This window comes from Alexandromys fortis, unplaced genomic scaffold (genome assembly GCF_014885135.2).
Source record: "Alexandromys fortis isolate MF-2015 unplaced genomic scaffold, M_Fortis_MF-2015_v1.1 scaffold_40, whole genome shotgun sequence".
In the NCBI taxonomy this organism is placed as follows: Eukaryota; Metazoa; Chordata; class Mammalia; order Rodentia; family Cricetidae; genus Alexandromys; species Alexandromys fortis.
In genome coordinates, this window is record NW_026067966.1 from 11,600,913 (window position 1) to 11,619,231 (window position 18,319).

Below are 18,319 nucleotides of genomic sequence, written 5' to 3' on the forward strand. Positions count from 1 at the left end.
CACACACACACACACACGGATCTAGTTTGCCTATCTCTTGGTATTTCTCAACTTTTAAGTTTCTAGGTAAATTGATGTATAAATTCTTGCCACCTTTCACTAACTCTGGAATTATTGCCAGGGGTAAGTGGTTGGTGCAAAGGTGCAGAGAGTGGACAACAACGGCAGAAAACTCAGAAACTGCTAAGAAAATGGGCTAGAGTTGAGTATCACAGGTAAGTAATTCTTTCTGGGAAAAAAGTAAGGGATAGGCTTCAAGGGAAGGAAACAGACTGAGTACTAACAGTGGCCACTGAAATGTAAATGTGGCCACAGAGGGCCTTAGTGATGTCATGGTGGGCAAAGAACACTTTGGGAATGGGGACAATGGGAGGCTCTTCCTGACCTCGATCCCAAAGTCAAGACATTGAACCTTGTTCTGTAGCAACTGAATAAGAAAGGAAAAGTCGAACACCAGTGACCAATCTAATTTCTGTAAGTTTTCTAAAGTCAGTGAATATTTAAATTCAAATCGAAAATCTTTTGTGAATTTCTGTCATGTAGTTACATATGTTGCTTTTGAACATCTTATTTCAATTCTTTTGTATGTATGCATGCATGTGTGAGGATATACATATGTGTGTGTGCAAGTAAATGTGGAGGTCAGAGGTCAACTCTGGGTGTCATTCTTCAGGAGCCATTAACCTCCCCACCACCACCAACACACACTTCCTTTTGTCTTAGAGTTACAGATGGAGAATTGGGCTTAGCTTATTTGTAGAGTACTTGCCTAGAGGTACAAATGCATTCTGCTTTAAAATCTGCTATGCCAATTCAAAGTTTCCGATAAACTCGAGGAACAGAAATTTTCAAGGCTCCATAACCTTTTGCTTACATGCTTCCTTTGTGAAGGGAGACAAGCAGCCATTGTGTTCTTTTACATGCCTGCTTCATCTTTTCTGCTGTCCTGGAAGCCCCCTTCCTTAGCTCGCTCATTTGGAGTCTTCCCAGTGAGGTCTAGCTATGATGTCTCTCTGAAATCTGACTGCACACTGGACTCTGAATTTTGTTTGACTATCCCTCTTTGTGCTTTCTTCTGTAAAGAACAGTTCAGTTTATCTGTCGAAGATTCCTCTTAGAAAGGAACATGGGTTAACATTCACAGGGAGAGACTGGAAATCCTTCCCATTGGTCCTGGAATGGCAACAGCTGGAACAGACCTTATATTTGCTAAAACTGCATGGCTAGACTTTCATGGTGAAGCCTGGCTGCTTGGAAGAAAGAAAAATGGTGAATAGGTTACTGTATTATTTGAGACAACATCTCTCTTTAGCTGGGAGCTGGTCCAGTAGACTAGGCTGGCTGGCTTGCAGCCTCAGAGAGCCACCTGCCACTGTCTCCTCAGTGCTAAGATTAAAATTATGAGCATGGGCCATTATGCTTGTATTTTTAATATGAATTTGGGGGTGCTATTCAGGCTCTCATGCTGACATGAGCTTACTGATAAAGCCTTCTTCCCAACTCCCTTTCAACTGGTCCAACAGAGATGTTTACTAACATATATTAATGCCATTATCACTTAGTATTAAAGAGAGACAGGAAATATCTATTTTTTGGGTAATGGTGAAATGGCTTGTTTTATTCTTATTCTAGTGAGAATAACCACAAAAGTTGGAGGAACTTTGGAAAAAAAATAAAGAACAAAACCACTTGAAGACTTTGAATAACTCCCAAGACACTCAGGACCCTAGGGGCCAAGATTGATTTTGAAGAGTAGGTAGCTTAGCATTTTGAGTTGGGTCCAGAATTCTGTGGCACTTCTCTCTACAAGTCATTTGCTAATTCACAGATGGCACGGAGTCAAATGCTAAGAAAATGATCGGAGTGCAGTGACTGAGATACTTTGAGGCTGAGTAGAGATCTCAGCATCCTTGTAGAGTTGAAATTAGAAGACAGGATTCATTTCTTCTAGGGAAGACAGACTCCTGTTACAGACCCATGTTCCTAGGTAGGATTCTGGAGAGGATACATCCTAGGAGTAGTATAATCGTATATCCTCAACTAGCTTCCACGGTTGTGGAAGAGGACACACAATTTTCCAAAGAGGGACACCACCACCAGTTATACCCGGCCACTGAAGCATTTAAATGGCCAATATGGCACCATAATCCTATGGAAGCAGTAGTGGCTCTCTCGTTGAACTTAAGACCCGTTCAACAAGAGGAATATCATGACCAGTCATGAAAACCTAGCTAACTAGTCAGTGCTAATGAAATTAAGGCTATTGGAGGAGAATCTACCATTATTAAACCAACATAATCCCTAACAACAATCTCCAAACATTTGTTCTTATATCCACAGATAAGTGAAGTTTTCACACACACCCCCATCAAAGAAACTTCTCTTTGCAACAGCTACAGACCGTTACAGAAAACAACCAATCAAAATGCAGAGGTGTGGAACCCAGTAAAACCCACTGGATACAAATACTCCTGCATCTAAGGCTCAGGGAATATTGCAGAAGAGAGGGTAGAAAGATTATAAAAGACAGAAGATTAAGGATTTTGGTGTATGGTTGTGTCTCCTAGTAATATGAGAATCTATACCCATAAAATCTCACTAATGTAACCATCCGAATGTGATGCGAACAAGGATGACACCAATGGACACGCCAACCTGGACAGAGGAGAACCCACAAAGTCTCAAGTCTACACAAAAACATCAGGCGACTGGGAAAGCAAGGAGTGAGAAAGGTCTTCCTCAGGGAGAGCGTACTCGTCGGTGTTCTAGTGCCAAATGGTCAGCCCGGAAAACATGCATCCAAGTAAAATACATGTAAGTGGCATTTAATGGACTCTGGTTATATTTAGAAATATATATGTATATACAAGTAGAATATACATGCAATAACAATTATTGGAGAAAATGGTAGTGACTTTGAAGGTAAGTAGGGAAGCATAGATAAGAAGGCTTAGAAGGAAGAAAGGAAGGGAGAAATACTATAACTAAATTATAATCTCAAAAATTAAAAAAAAAAACTACCTATCTTCAAAAGTAAAATCTAGCTGCTGGCCTTTGTGATTTGAGGATGAATGGAAGTCTACTCCAAGTGTCTGGCAAACTGTAAATCCTCTCCAGAGAAAGACAGCATCGGCCTTAGATTATTTCTACAGCTTTTTAGGGGCTTTGTCTATCATTTACTCAAAATTATCTTGCTTACCAGAAGAAAAGAAAAAAAATCACTGAAAATAAGTAGGAAATTAGTATCAATGTGGACAAGTAATTCAGATATTAATATTAGATATTATTCTTAAAATAACTATAATTAATTTGTTAAGAAAACAATGAAAGAGAGAGTTTCATCAAAGAATAACAGTTTCAAGCAAAAAGCAACAAAAGGCAGACAGACATGTGAAAATGAAAATCAAACCAAATAAAATTAAGGGTTCAACAGCTGGCTTAACGGGAGATTAGATAGACCAGAGGCAAGACTAGTAAATTAGTAAACAGGACATTATAGAAGAACAAAACTAAAAGATAAAAACAAGAAAATGGAACAGAAAGCTCTAATTTTTTTTATTTCACTGGATTTCTGAGGCAGGAGTTAAGATGGAAACAAAGGAAGAATATTTGCAGAGATACCCCATTTTCCAAAGCTAATTAGAGGATTAAGTCATAGATTTATGAGGCTATATATATCCTACCAGGTTTAAATACTACACATATATCCATGAAATACACACATGCACACACACATGCATACAGGTGCACATATGCACACATCTACATGCACACATTTATACACACACATTCACACACATGCATCCACAGTCATGCACACATCCATATGCACACATATACATGTACATACCTGCATACACACGAACTCATATGTACACACATGCACACTCCACATGCACCCATACATCCATACATATCTACACACAGGAACACATATATCCACATGTATGTCCCAGTAAACTTCTGAAATTAAACATCAAAAATTTAAGCAGTTAAAAGAGCAAGATAAAATTATTTTCGAAGGCATGGAAGTATTCTGACAACAGACATTTTATGAAAATATTGAGAGCTAAAAATGATGGAATTATGTCATAGAAATGGTAAAAGCCCCAACTTGATAAAACTGAAGAGACAAAGTTACAATCATAAGGTAGGGAATATGTTTTGTGATCACAGTGTAGTAAAATGAGTGGTTAACAGTAAGAAGATAATAGAGAAATCCCTAAAACCAAAGATATCTAACTTACAGGTCAAAGAAAAGTTTTCAAGTAAACTTTAAAGACATAACAAATGACAAATATACACTGTATCAAAATGTATGCAATATACCTAAAGCAGGGCTGAATGGGGAATTTAAAACAAATTGTTACATCGAACAAGACAGTCTTAAATCAGTATTCTCCCTCCACTTAGAGAATTAGAAAAAAGGAGACATGAAACCAAATGAAAACAACACAAAAAGAATTAAGAAAATAACAAAAAGCAGAAATCAAGGAAATTAGAACCAGAAAAATGAGGGAAAAACAAGCCGATCCTTTGAAAAAATCAATAAAATGATCTGACTTTCAAATAAAACAACAACAAAAAGAGAAAAAAACGTAAGTTTCAGTATCAAGAAGGAACGCGAATAACACAGCTGACCCTGTAGGTTAATAAGGAGATGAGAGGCTGGGGGGGGGTAGTTAATCTGTAAAGTGCTTGCCTCAGAAGACAAGACAGTATCTTATCAACAGGTTAAGAAAGATACAGATAATTCCATAATGTGATTTTGATAAAAAAGGAATCAACTCCTAGGAAGATTAAAACTACCATAATTCACACAATACAAAATAATCTAAACAGACTTACAATTATTAATGTCTTTGAATTTATAATTAAAAGCCTCCTAAAGAGGAAATGTCAGGGTTCTGATAGTCTTATCAGAGAGATCTTCTGAAGGGTTAAGGAAGAATTAAATCCACTTCTACCCACTCTTCAGGAAAAGAAAAGTACATACTACTTCCCCACTCATTCAGAGAAGCTGGTCTTACACCCAAATCAAAATGAAAGATGAAATTAAGAAACTTATAGACCAGTATTCCTTATGATTTAGATGCAAAACATCTTGTCAAAATGCTATCAAATAGTAAAATATGACAGCAATTATATATCAAAACTATGTGGCATTTATTTAATTATGGTTGGTGATCTGAGAATGAATAGAGAAGGAAATCACAAGATTATATAAGTTGAAGTAGAAAAGACACCTGGAAAAAACTCAATGACTTTTGATAACTCTCAGAAAGGTAGGAATTTAAAGAGAATTTCCACAACATAATAAAGATACCAACAAAATCCCTGTAGCTAATATTACAAAGGTGAAAGCCAGGATGCTTTCTCCATATGTTTGGAAAAAAAAAAGTGAGGGTCTTCAGTGTTTCCATTGCTGTTCAACATAGTATTGAAGGTTATAGCCTGTGCAATAAGGCAAGAAAAAAAGGTATACAGAGAGAAATGGAAGAAATAGAGTATGTATTCACATAAAATCCGGAAGAGAGCCATCTCTCCCATCTCTATAATGCTTAAAATGTTAATCATACTACATGTGTACCATTACTACCCAACAACACAGAGTAAAGGAATTCTTTGATAGTGACAATGACATGGTTGATTCAAGAACCTTATAGTGTTTGGGAAAAAAAAGTGAGTGTCAGAATGTCATAGTCTCCGTTTTCCTAATGCTACTTTTGAACTATGCTACTTAGGGCACACTTACAGGGATGTGAAACAGATTGGTGATTGACGAGCGGCAGGGATGGGGGAAGGGTATCTACAAAGGGGAACGTGGGCCATCTCTTCGCGCTGATGGAAGTGGTCCTGCATCCTGACTGCTGAAGCAGCTGTACAGATCTGCACCCAGTTTAGAACCCCCAGTTTAGAACCAATATCAACTCCCTCTTGGATACTTTGCTGGAATTATATAAGTAACAAACACTAGGGGAAAAAAAAAAACAGTGAGAGGCAAAATATACTTCTCCTCCCAACTTCAGTTCGCTAGTAAGGACCAACAAGGGAATTAACAGACAGCATTTTTATGTGAATGTCTTGCTGTGGAGCCCTAAGGGACCCCAATCATGGTCTTTGTACCTCAGCCTTCCAAGTGCTGTAACTATAGGCATCTGTCACTGTGCTAGCGTCTATGGGATGAATAGTAATTTTAATGACAGAATGGTATAAATTCTCAGGAATTACTACATATAAAGATGCTTACTAACTACACAATGATGCACCCTACTTGAATATGCAAACACATGTAAGTCCTAGGAACAGCGTTCTCTTTAGGTACTGTGCTTAGGCTCATCTCTAGACATGTAAGTCAAGAAACAAGGGAAGTGATTTGTCTAGTTATGCAACAGTGCTGGGTAACAGAAGCAGTTCCCCAAAATAAGTTTCAGCTTCAGAATCTCTCTATGTTCAGCCTCTTGTGTCCTCTTGTACACAGGCTCCCCTTCCCTGCCAGCAAGTGAAAAGTAAGTAACAACGGATAGAAGTTCCATTGATACCACGCTCACTACACACTTACAGCATGCTTTCGGGGATCACGGAGTGCGCGTGCCTGGGAGCTGTTCTCGCTTCATGCTTGACGTTAAGCCTAACGTTCTCCAGAACACGACTGTGCTTTTTTGGCTCCTGGTGTCAAGTGCGTATAACCTGAACAGTGTCTTCCAGTCCTGCACTTTATGAGGAATGCAACAGCGGGAAACAGTGCTATTAGGTGATCTCTTCAGGCTTTGGTCTGAAGAGCATGGTCAGGCCCGGGGTCCTCTACTAAACTTGACATAGAAAGCCCACTGAGTATGTACCAAAAAGTTTCCTTCTTAGGTGTGTACACACAGGTACTGGTAATTTGGGAACTGAGAGACTGACTATTGGGCACAGCCCCTGGCTTGCTCAGGCTTGCCTGTGAGCCCATACAAAGCGGTGACTCAGGAATACTGCATGGATTCCTATCCGCCCTCAGCCAAGCTCTCTCTAGAGGGGAGGGCATTCCACCACATATAAATATTAAAACGTCTCTTTAAGCGGGTGGATATTTATGAGTACCAGCATTAAAACTCTCTTTTACTGCCCCCTCAATCCCACTGATTATTTATTGTTTGAAAAGATAAATACAGGAAAGTAATTGACCTAACAATGGCCTATTCTTGATTACACATTGCATTAAATCCAGAAATTGTAAAGAGGGTACTTTGAAATCTGTCTTTGGCATCAGCAAAGACTGTGTAATGAAAAGGTACGTGGCTTAGCCTAATAGATGAATGCAAACCACAGGTCCTAAGAGGCTTGCAGTAGATCAGCATCAGTCTAGTTCTGCTGGAGAAAGAGACAGAGTTCAAGGCTCCTAACACACTGTTACATCTCCATAGCCTTGTACACAGCATTTAGTGTATAACAGGCATCTCAGAATGTATGGCATGAACGAATGAGGGAGGGAGTCCTGTGGATAGCCAAGGAAAAACATGACTGTTCTTTCCATCAATTCAACACCCTATTCCATTTGTGCTGGGTCATGTTTTGCTGAGGATAGCCTGTATATACCCTTCAACCTCATCTGAGTAAATACTTAGCTAGATGAATAGATCCCAAAGTTCAAGTCATTTGTTTGAAAAACATCTAAATGAGTAAATGTACAATCATTTTAACAATCAGGGTAGAGTATGTTTATTTATCTGGGGTTAGGAGGGGAGGTGGCCTTAGGAATGGATAGTTATTGCATATCAACCCTCCTCCTTAGAAGACTAGTTACATCTTTCACTCCTGAAAACAGATAATTTAGTCTGTCTGTTATTAGTAGCATCAGCCCAAAAGTGGGGCTCTCAGAACATAGAAAAATTAATGAGAACTCAAGTTTTAAAAGAGAAGGGAAAGTAGAGTTAATGATATATCCGTTACTCTTAGCACTTACCTGGTCATAGCGATTCTTTCATTAAGAGATTTCTCATTATTATCTAAAAGTCACTTAAACATGAATGGCATTATGTTCTGAGGGGGGAAAGTCTGATTGTTTCATTCAACTGATGAGTTAAATCTCCATAGAAAAAGCATTTATCACTGGGATTCCTGAAGTGAAATGAGATGGCTTTGGCTCTGCTTGTAGGNCCTACATCTCTAAGAAATTATTGTATTCACTGTTCAGATCCCACACACGGGTTTCATAAAGGTATGAGTCAGAAGGAAGATCTAAAATACTCTGAAACTGAAATAAAATTAACTGGGAAAATCTCTAGGGAGGAGACTGGGAACAAACATCAGTCTCCTGCGAGCTGTCTGTGACAGAGCAGGCTTAGTGAAATGCTGCATCTCTGCAATTAACACACTGTTGTGACAGAGATATCAATTATCTTACATTGCCCCGGGAGCACATGATTCGTCCCCCCCCAGCTGTTCCCACCTGGCTGCCGAGCCTGCTGATACCTTTCAAATCCATCTTTCCTCTTCTTGGAGAATTTCCCAAAACAGAATTTTCAGAGATTGCCAAAACTGAGAAGACAGCTACCCAAGTACTTCAGTTAAGTCACAGTCGAAGTTACTCAGACAGAAATAGTTCTGCCTGAATTAGAGAGGGACTACACGGTACCGATAAGGAAAACCTCCCATGTGAAGCTAACAGGAATATACTTAACCCCAGTGCTGTGTACTGCTCATCTAAAACTTGCATTATTAAAGGGGAGAGAAAGGGGAGAAGAAATAAGTCATCTGGAGTTGACCTGATTGTGATGGATTCCAAGCAGTGATCTATAACAGCCACTTGGAACTCCTTTCTCTTCTGACTTCATTGACTGAAAAGATGAAACACTATCTTTCACATTCTCCTGTGTATAGAAGTGACCATTTAATTTCTGCCAATGTGAAGTTACTGGAGACTCCTGGCTATTTTTTTTTTTTTTTTTACAAAGGAATCGACTTGCTTAGAGTATTTCACTGATTATTCAACCCTTTCAAATAACCTTTTTCTGCTGGATAATAGACACAAGATTATTTTAGAATTATGATACAACACAAGATGAAACCTACTCACAGGAAGCCCCACCCACAGCTTCAGGTCCTCCCCAGACTGAAGACAAGGAAGAAGATGGGTAGAGGTCACTTGAAGAGGCCAGGGCCACATGAATGGAAAACACAAACATATCCATTGGGTTTTCTAGTTTTATAGCCAAGAGATGTGATTTCACACATTCTGTCATTGACAGCTCTTCCAGGGCCATGACAACTGGGCTGGCTCAACATGTGGCTATTGGACATTCAAGTGACATGGAAAGAAGATAGCCTTCACTCTGATGACTAGCTTAGGAATATCTAATAAGCTACGGATTGAATAAGATAATTACCTAAGTATCCCACTGTTTAACAACTACATTATTCATTTATGCAAATGATATGACAAAACTCACAGAATCTGAGATGTTTCTCAGTTGTTTTGTATATTATCCTCTCACTTTTCTGTTCCTACCTTTTTGTTTTTCATAATTGTAATATTCCAGCAAGAGTTAGAGTTGGAGGTAGGATTAGCTTTAAACCATGTGACCATGGAACAGATGGAATCTATTGGGTTCTAAAATGCATGACTTCAAGGGTCAACAGCAAGATACAATAATAACCTTCATAAGCATTTATACGTAAATTCACTGCCCTCAATATACAGCCTACTGTGTTCTATGGTCCAATGTTACTGGGTAGAAGCTTTCCTGAGAGGCATAGCTGATGTTTATGGAGGCAGGCTATGGGCTTGTTCCACTGCAGCCACAGACAGCCCCGTGGATATAGGGTACACCCTTCTCTTGATTTTACAGTTCTCAAACTTAAGTTTTTGAAAAATTGATCATTTTAACCAATGTTACTGGAAAGTGCCAAAGTTTCAGTTTTTTTCCAAAATAAAATGTGCTTACAATTTAAAGGTTTTTTTTATAGTGGATTCGGTTTATAACTCTTAACACCACACTATGATCCTTTTTTAATCTGTTTATGAGACAGACTCAGCCGCTAGATTGGGTTTCTTGAGGGGCAGGACCGCTAAACTCCTTTGTATGAGCTCTGCAATGTAACAGACGCTCACTAAAGGTTTCTACAAAGCACCTGCACATACATGCTGGAGAATGCGGACACTTACCTGATGACTAGGGTGTTCTCTGCTATTGACCACTTTAATTTCACAGTTATCACTCATTAGTCAATAAACACCGAGTAAGCAAATACGAAAGTTCCAGTATTACTGAACCACATAAAATCTTATAATTATGTCTAAATGTAATCATTATCTGGATCATCTGTCCTAGAAAAAAATTACTTTTGGACTCACTAAGAACATGTAGTTTCCTTTCGTGCCTAGGGTAAGAGATGGTAAGCAGAGTGGCTCTTCCAAGCACGGCACATATCAAAGTATGTCAGACGTTTTCCAGCATTTCCGATTGAAATGAAGAGTGTAAACTATATACAGTCAACTGTATGGCTAAGTGAAGATCCCACAGAGAGCTGATTAATGGAGGTTTCAAGTAATGAATTGCAAAGATTATACTTGACACTGATCAATGATCTTATCAATGACATAGATGAGTCTCAACGATTAAATATGAGAGTGACAAAACTAACCTATGAAGCATAGCTAATACTTTGAACAAACAGAATATCTTTATGGATGATAATAATGAGCTAAAACTAACAAGTACATTTTTGGGGGGAAGGGGGCTGGAAGACAGGGTGTCACTATGTAGCCCAGTCTAGGCTCAAACAAATGATTCTCCTGCTTCATCTTGAACCTGTTAGGATTGGGGGTGTATGACAATCATGCCTGGCTTTAATCCTAACAGGTATATTTTTAGTTTAGATAAAAAAATCCTCCAATAAAAATTTATTCTACATATATAAGATTCAATAATACATAGCTTGACAACTGTCCTGAAGAGAGTTTTGTCAACTTGACACAAGTTAGAGTCAGATGGGAAGAGGGAATTTTAACTGAGGAAATGCTTCCATAATATTGGCCTGCTGACAAGTCTGTGGGGGTATACTGTCTTTACTAATGATTGATGTGGACGAGTCCAGCCCACGGCGGGCAGGTCCCACCCCTGGCCCTGGGTTGTGTAAGAAAGCAGGCTGAGTAAGCGAGGAAGAGGAAGCCAGTCAGCAGCATTCCTCCACAGCCTCTGTTTCAGTTCCTAGTTTCAAGTTCCTGCCCTGACTTCCCTTCTAGATGCAAGCTCAAATAAAATCTTTCCTCAGTTTTGGTCATGGTTTATTCTAATAGTATCAAACAAACTAAAACAATAATGCAAATGAAAAAGCATAGACGCTTTAGAAAAAGTATAACATAAGCTAGAAATTGGAGCTGATGTGTAAGTTCAGGTCACGTCAATAGATATAAAGGATGAGGGCCAAGGAAGACAAAATCCTTTGACTTCGGGTGACTCTGAAAGATGGCATCCAGTTGTGTACACCATGATTAACACAGTGTTCATAAACTCAATAGAACTGAGTGTATCCAGGGAACCAGCCACCAAGAGGGCTACAGGTATAGATTATGAGACAGGACTAAATAGGTCAGTTTTGAGCACAGATATATTAACAGATACATTTTTTATAGAGATGAAAATTTAATAAAAAAGTAAATTGTTTTTAACCAGCTCATCATTTAAAGCATTATGGCATTAAGCCTCTATCAGATAGAAAGGTGAGAATGTTCTGTTATTGATCAGCTTGCAGAATTCTAGGATTGTACTCATGTATAAATCCTCAGCCTGCTCCTTCTCCCACAGCTGTCCCTTAGGATTGTACCCCATGTATAAACCCTCAGCCTGCTCCTTCTTTCTCCCACAGCTATCCCCGAATCTCACTCACGGTGAGTGTAGTGCCTCATTCTGCTGACCAAGGGTCAGTCACCCCACCTCTTTTTTGCTCAGCTCTTGGACCTTTCTATTTTTATCTCTTGCCGTTGAGCCTTTTCTGTTTCCACTAATATCCAGTATCTTACGCTGTGAGTCATAACCCCATAAGAGGTCATAAATGGATATAAAGGTTGCAAAATTTTGGCAACAGTAAAAGGTCTCTGGATGCATGATTACCACATAATCAGTTCATGGTGTTTTTGGCAGCACTCACCCATGCCGTGTCCCTCACCTTCACTGCAGCCTTGGCCCTGATCATGCAACATAAACAGCTTTGAACACTATACCTTGGCTCAGATTTCAGAAGGCTGTGTGTTAAGGGCTGAAGTATTTTTACTCTACCTACATGACTATGGAAAACTCAGACTTTGAATGTTTTCCTACCACCAGTTCTCAGCAAGAAAATATCAATTTCATGTGTCTTTCAATTGTATTTTGTTAGAATGTTTGATTTGAAAGATTGATGTTAGAGTTGCTGGCTTGGATTTCACAGAGAACAATCAATATATGAATTCTGGCCTATGATGAGGATAGAATTTCCAACAGGGGCCCTAAGCACAACTTCTGTCATTTTGTTCTATTTATGTGAAGTGGTGTTCTTAGCATTGGCAATTATAAAATCAAAGTATTGATCAATTCTGAAAAACGCTGAAGATGGTTTATGTCCTATAGCATCAAATATTCAGCCATGATTGAATTTTTTATGTAAAATAAATGAGCATGCATCTCATTAGTATGCAAATCTGCTTTCATTTTTAATGCCGGGTAAAATTATACATAAAAAACCATCTTAAAATAAACGTATTTATAATATATTATCAGTAACTGTTTAACTTGTATATGTATTTTATTACTTATATAAATGCTTAGGGGTAGCATTAAAATCTTGGGTGTCAAAGAGTTGTGAGTGGAGCTGAAGAAGCTCTGTTCTCTCATACCACACTTCCTGTCACTTTGATTTTCCCTTGTTTGTTCCCATTTACTAGTCTAACAGCCCAGCTGTGGCAACTACAATGTGCTCACCACTGTCTTTGTTAAGATAGACCTGGATGGAGGTGGGTGGTCCTTGGACTTCCCACAGGGCAGGGAACCCTGATTGCTCTTTGGGCTGAAGAGGGAGGGGGACTTGATTGGGGGAAGGGAAGGGAAAGGGGAGGCAGCGGTGGGGAAGAGACAGAAATCTTTAAGTAATTAATAAATAAATAAATTAAAAAATTAAAAAAAATCTACCTATCTTTTAGTGTACAGCAACCCTCTGTAAGGAGGATGTACCATTTTCCCTCAATCTCTGTTGAACTCAGGACCGATGGTCAGTCCTGGAACTTGATGCACGCTCCACAAGTATTTGTTGCGTTGCTTGCCCGAGGATGAGACATGGCATCTTGGGAAAGTCATCTTACTGAAGTCCATGCCGTTGTAATCCAGAAGAGAACCTGACAGAGATCAGCCCCATTCCAGAAGTCATGGTTTAACGCACCTTTAACATGTTAAGAACCCGAAACTGAGCCACTTTATCTGCACACCGCATTAGGAAGGGAGAAGGCGTGCCTGAGAGACAGGGTGGGTGAGGGAAAAGAACACAGAGAGGTGAAGAATTAAGTCCTAATCTTGGGCCAGTTACTCCCATTCCCTGAGCCCCGTTTTCTGCAGCATTACTGTGAGGTGACTTTGTTAGCTCTCTCTGAAGCACCGTGTTAGACGTGACTTCGGAGATACCCTTTCCTGCCCACCACTCTGCTTTCTCATTACTGTTAGGGTCACACTCCATCCTCACCTCCTCCTCATCGAGTCTCACTGCAAGTTTCCTGGCCTCTTACTAAGCTTCTGGCACTGCCATCTCTAAGTTAACCAATGGCCTTTGAGTGGCCACATTCTCGTTGTAGGTTTCATTCTCTTGACCTCAGTGGACACAGTTATGACAGTGGTCACAGGATGGGGACACACATCAGTCCCCACTGTACACTGCCACCCAGATTTCTGGAGTCCGAGTTAGACAGCTGTGAGATGCTCTACCTACAGACTTCTAGGCAGCTACTATCAACCAAGAACTATCAACATGTGACCTATTGATGGACACGTGACTTCAATGTGCTGTGCAGACTAGACTCATTCCCTTCACTTTCCTTCTTCCCTACAAGCCGTGTCCTGGGTGTTTCTGGACTTCCTTAAATGCATGCTCTTTCTAGCAACTCGATCCTTGTTCACATTTGACTACTTTGTAATGGAAAGCAGTTATCTTATTGTTGATGCTTAAGGATCTCCCCCCAAAGCCAGCTCTACCATCACTTGCTTCAGGATGCCTTTTGCATATGGGCCACACAAAAAAGAAAAGCTTTCATTTTTAACTACAGGCTATTACAACTCTCCATTTCCACTGGATTTCTACTGGATATAAGAGGACCTCCTCTAGTCCTCATTGATATGTCAGGATCATCTTCCCATATTCCCTGGAATTTTCTACAGTATCTAGGACATAGTAAGTGACAAATGAACGCTTATTGAATGAAGAATGATTGAACAGATGGGTCAGAAAGTGATACATCCTTTACTTTAAAATAAGATAGGTTTAGAACTCAGAAAATAAGGTATCTGCTTGGAGACATTGCTCGGACAACTGTCTTATATGTACGTAGGCCCAGAATTTCATTGCTCTCGGACAGTATGAGTGGTCATAATAGTAATCATGATGATAATAACTACCATTTCATAGTGCTTGCTATGCATCAAGGGAAAATTGCTTGCTTTAAGACTTCAAGAAAAAGGAACAGAGCAGAGTTTCAACACAATTAAAGATAAGAGCAGAATCAAGACAATTCTGGGTAAAAAGAGTTTCTTTTTGATCTGCTATCCAAAAGTTTAACAGCTACCTAAGGCTCTGTAGAAGGCAGATTTGGAGCACTCATTGACACGAAGAGGCCAGAGCCAAAGTGAAGACTCTGTTACTCAAACAGAACCTTGGCTTGGCAGTAAAGAAACCATTTTCTGGCAGTGTTTTAAAGTTGCTGTCTTTAACATTATGCAATGAGTTTTCTTTCCTGGACTACCACATGGGCAACAGTGTATCCACATGTGTGCTATAGTTTAGAACTAAAAATGTCCCCTATGGATTCAGTACTGAAGGTTCGGTGCCAGTGCAACAGTGTTTATGGCTGAGGTCACAGAGAGATGGCAACTTTGTCAGTGGGTTGGTCTGCTGATAAGGTCATAGATGAGGAAGCAAGGGTCTGGGGGAACATTTGGTATTCTTCCCCTCACTGTGAGAAAATATCTGGGAAGAAGCAACTTCGGTGGGGGAAAGTTTATTCTAGTTAACAGTTTGAGGGTGCAGTCAGCCTATCATGATGGAGAAATTATGAGAAAAGAAACCAAAGCAGTTGATCACGTTATCAGGAAGCCAGATAAGCCCTATTATTCGGCTTGCCCCTCCCTTTTGATTTAGTATGGAATTCTGACTCATGAAATACTTGCTGATGCCTACTCTAGCATGGGTCTTCACCTCAGCTAGCCTAATATAGAGACTCCCTCACAGATACGTCCAGATTCTAGACCCTGCCTAGTTCACAGCCAATATTAACCACCAGGAAGGGCAGGACTTTGAAGGGCCTGGTCCTCTCTGCTTCCTGCTGTCTCTAGAAGAGTAGCTTTGCCCCCAAACATTTCTCACACCATGATGTGGAGCCCAGGAACAGCTTGGCTGAGTGGCCATGGCACATACTGAGACCTACAAAACCACATACAAACAAAGAGTTCTGCTTTTGGGTTGTTTGTCTCGTGGATTTTTGTCACAGATAAAGGAATCTGAACAATACAGAGTCTTAGCAAAATACGGGTAAAATAAACTTTAGTGACAAATACTCTGGGTACGATGCGTTCTGGTTGTATAGTATTCTCGGGTGTCAACAGTGCATATTAACACATCATTGAAAAAAGACTACAGTAAAAGAGAATTAACCCCTATTTCTGGGGGTTAATTCTGCTTCTGGTTTGGTATAATCTCTTCTTTTAGAATGTCCCACATTTACTCCCATGGAATCAGCACTGGAGCACACCAGCTCGGGAAGGTCTGGGGAATACAGTCTTCATGTGTTGCTGTTCTATCGTATGTATGCGAAGAGGATTGCTACGAAGCCCTTCTGACTGGGGGAAAGGAAGATTGACTATGCTTTAGCCTGGAATAGACTCTAGAATAGCATTATTATTTACATGATAAAATTCAACCCTATGAGAAGACTGGAGAGAAAAAGGCCAACTCTTAATCAATCCTTGGAATTAGCAATTTGCTTATGATGGCCGCATCACACAGTCATAGGAATTTATATTTTCATTTTGTCTTAATGCAAAACTTGACCATCTTTCTTTAATATCATCAACCTGGAAGCTTGACAGTAAGGATTAAAAATTGCTCCTCGCTTCTCACTTGGTTATTGGAAAGGTTCTGAAAGGTAATCAGTCTTGTGAAGCTACACTTTACAGTCTGCATAAAATGCCATGATTTCCCTTCCTCTCCCCAACCTAATTGAAAGTGCATAATATCACCCAGCTGGGGAAATGTGTAAACGGTAAACATACGCGATATATCATGCTACCACACAAAAGCTGGCTACTGCTAGGGTCCCGGTGGTCGTCGGAACCCTAGGGGATCTGGAAAATGAGTCTTTTTCTTTCATCTAGCATGAGCGCTTCTTGCACCATCCTCTTCCTTTTCTCCCTACAGATCTCAAACAGCAGCAGTCAATTAGAACAAGTTCTATCCACTCATTCCTGACTCCAAGGTCACATGACGATGCATACAGACCGAAGTTCTTTTAGGACATCCTTTCCCTGACAGGACATTCTTCTTTGGGCAAGAGGTGCAGTTGGAATCATCTTGCTCCTAACTTGATCCAGACAGACGTTCTCAATATCCTCTTTCCCTTGCTCCTAAGTCTCCAGGTCACATCCTATCTTTTGCCGCTTCATCAAACTCCTAGGACCAAGATTATCTCATTTTCCACATCTGCCAGGCAGTTTAGTTTTCCTCGATTGGAAAATCCCGATCTTATTTTTCAAAGTCTCCTGCACTGTGGTAGCTATCTGTAACCCCGCTCCAATTATGCCTACTTGGAAGCCATTTTCCCTTGTCTGACTCCTCACCTCCATGTTTCATGCCATCTTCTTACAATAGGGCTCTCAGGACAAAAAGATAATAGGCCTTCAAAGTCTTCATCATTAGTTCTCTGCACTGTATTCCTGCAAGGATTGTTCCCTGTTGTACCATGACTCTGCTGCTACCATTCATTCATGCCACCTTATAGCCAGTTATTGTTTTATTTTTGATGACTGATACCTTCATGGTAGGTCAAAGTGGAACACTTGTCTAGGGCACCATGTCATTTTAGCTTTAATAGATTGAAGGATATGCTTTTATTTGCTTCAGCGGTAGGGATGATTTGAGACTTACTAAGTTAAAACTGCAAACCATCTTTCATAGCATTACCTGTCAGCCAGGGCTGGAGGATGATATGGCTTGTTGACCTTGGCATAGAGACCCTCTAAGTGGTCTCTGTCTGGAGACAGAGGACGTCCATCCCGAGGGTAAGCCAGTGGTCCAGCTCGAGGGGGAGACGGAGATCTAAAGACATTTGCTGATGTGCAGGGCTCCCGAAAGTGGTTCACTCTGGCATAATTGGGGTCCATTTCATCATCGTCCATGTCATGCACTGGCCCAGCGGCTCCAGCGGCATAATCGACAAGACCTCCTGCCAGCTTTTCCCTTAGCTCCTGGTGTTTGCCTCCAGTCCTGAAAAATAGAGAAGAGAGAGGTGGTGCAGGCGAATGTGACTTTCAGATGCTAATACAACGAAACAGTCTCCCAGATCTCTGTTAACTCTTGCTAACCCCTTAGCTGTCACCTTCCTGTGTCTTCAAGATTACACCACGCAGAAATGTCAAAAGCACAAGAGGATTAGTTCTAAATCCATGACCTTTATTTGTCAGTCTTCACTTTGATAGCAATGCTATAGGTACCCTGACACCTCTCCGACTGATGAGGGGTGCCATGCTATAGGTACCCTGAGACATCTCTGATTGATGAAGGGTGCAATACTATAGGTACCCTGAGACATCTCTGACTGATGAATGGACGTGATGCTGTAGGTACCCTGAGACATCTCTGACTGATGAATGGACGTGATGCTATAGGTACCCTGAGACATCTCTGACTGATGAAGGGTGCCATGCTATAGGTACCCTGAGACATCTCCGACTGATGCTACAGGTATATGGAGACATCTGTGACTGACGAGGAACTGACAGCAGTCCCTCCCTATAAAGGAGCTGCGCTTGTGGCAAACGTCCGCCTTGGAAGAGGTGCGGTGAAAGTCTTTCTTGGGACAAGGCTGCGTGGGAAAGTGCCCATCAGA

The 18,319-nt window shown here is 40.4% G+C and overlaps 1 protein-coding gene and 1 long non-coding RNA gene across 2 annotated transcripts in view; one reads left to right on the plus strand and one right to left on the minus strand.

The window, feature by feature from the left end:
- The window catches only part of LOC126508881 (uncharacterized), a 10,831-nt gene extending 2,693 nt beyond the window's left edge, over nt 1-8,138 (plus strand). The window contains exons 2-4 of the long non-coding RNA XR_007593986.1: nt 122-215; nt 2,341-2,814; nt 6,482-8,138. This is a non-coding gene — a long non-coding RNA (uncharacterized lncRNA). The remainder of the gene's footprint in view (nt 1-121; nt 216-2,340; nt 2,815-6,481) is intronic.
- Nucleotides 1-18,319, minus strand: part of Pard3b (par-3 family cell polarity regulator beta) — a 992,131-nt gene that overhangs the window by 148,986 nt on the left and 824,826 nt on the right. Inside the window, exon 20 of the mRNA XM_050154204.1 lies at nt 17,395-17,697. Coding sequence (XP_050010161.1) covers nt 17,395-17,697 — 303 coding nt within the window. The remainder of the gene's footprint in view (nt 1-17,394; nt 17,698-18,319) is intronic.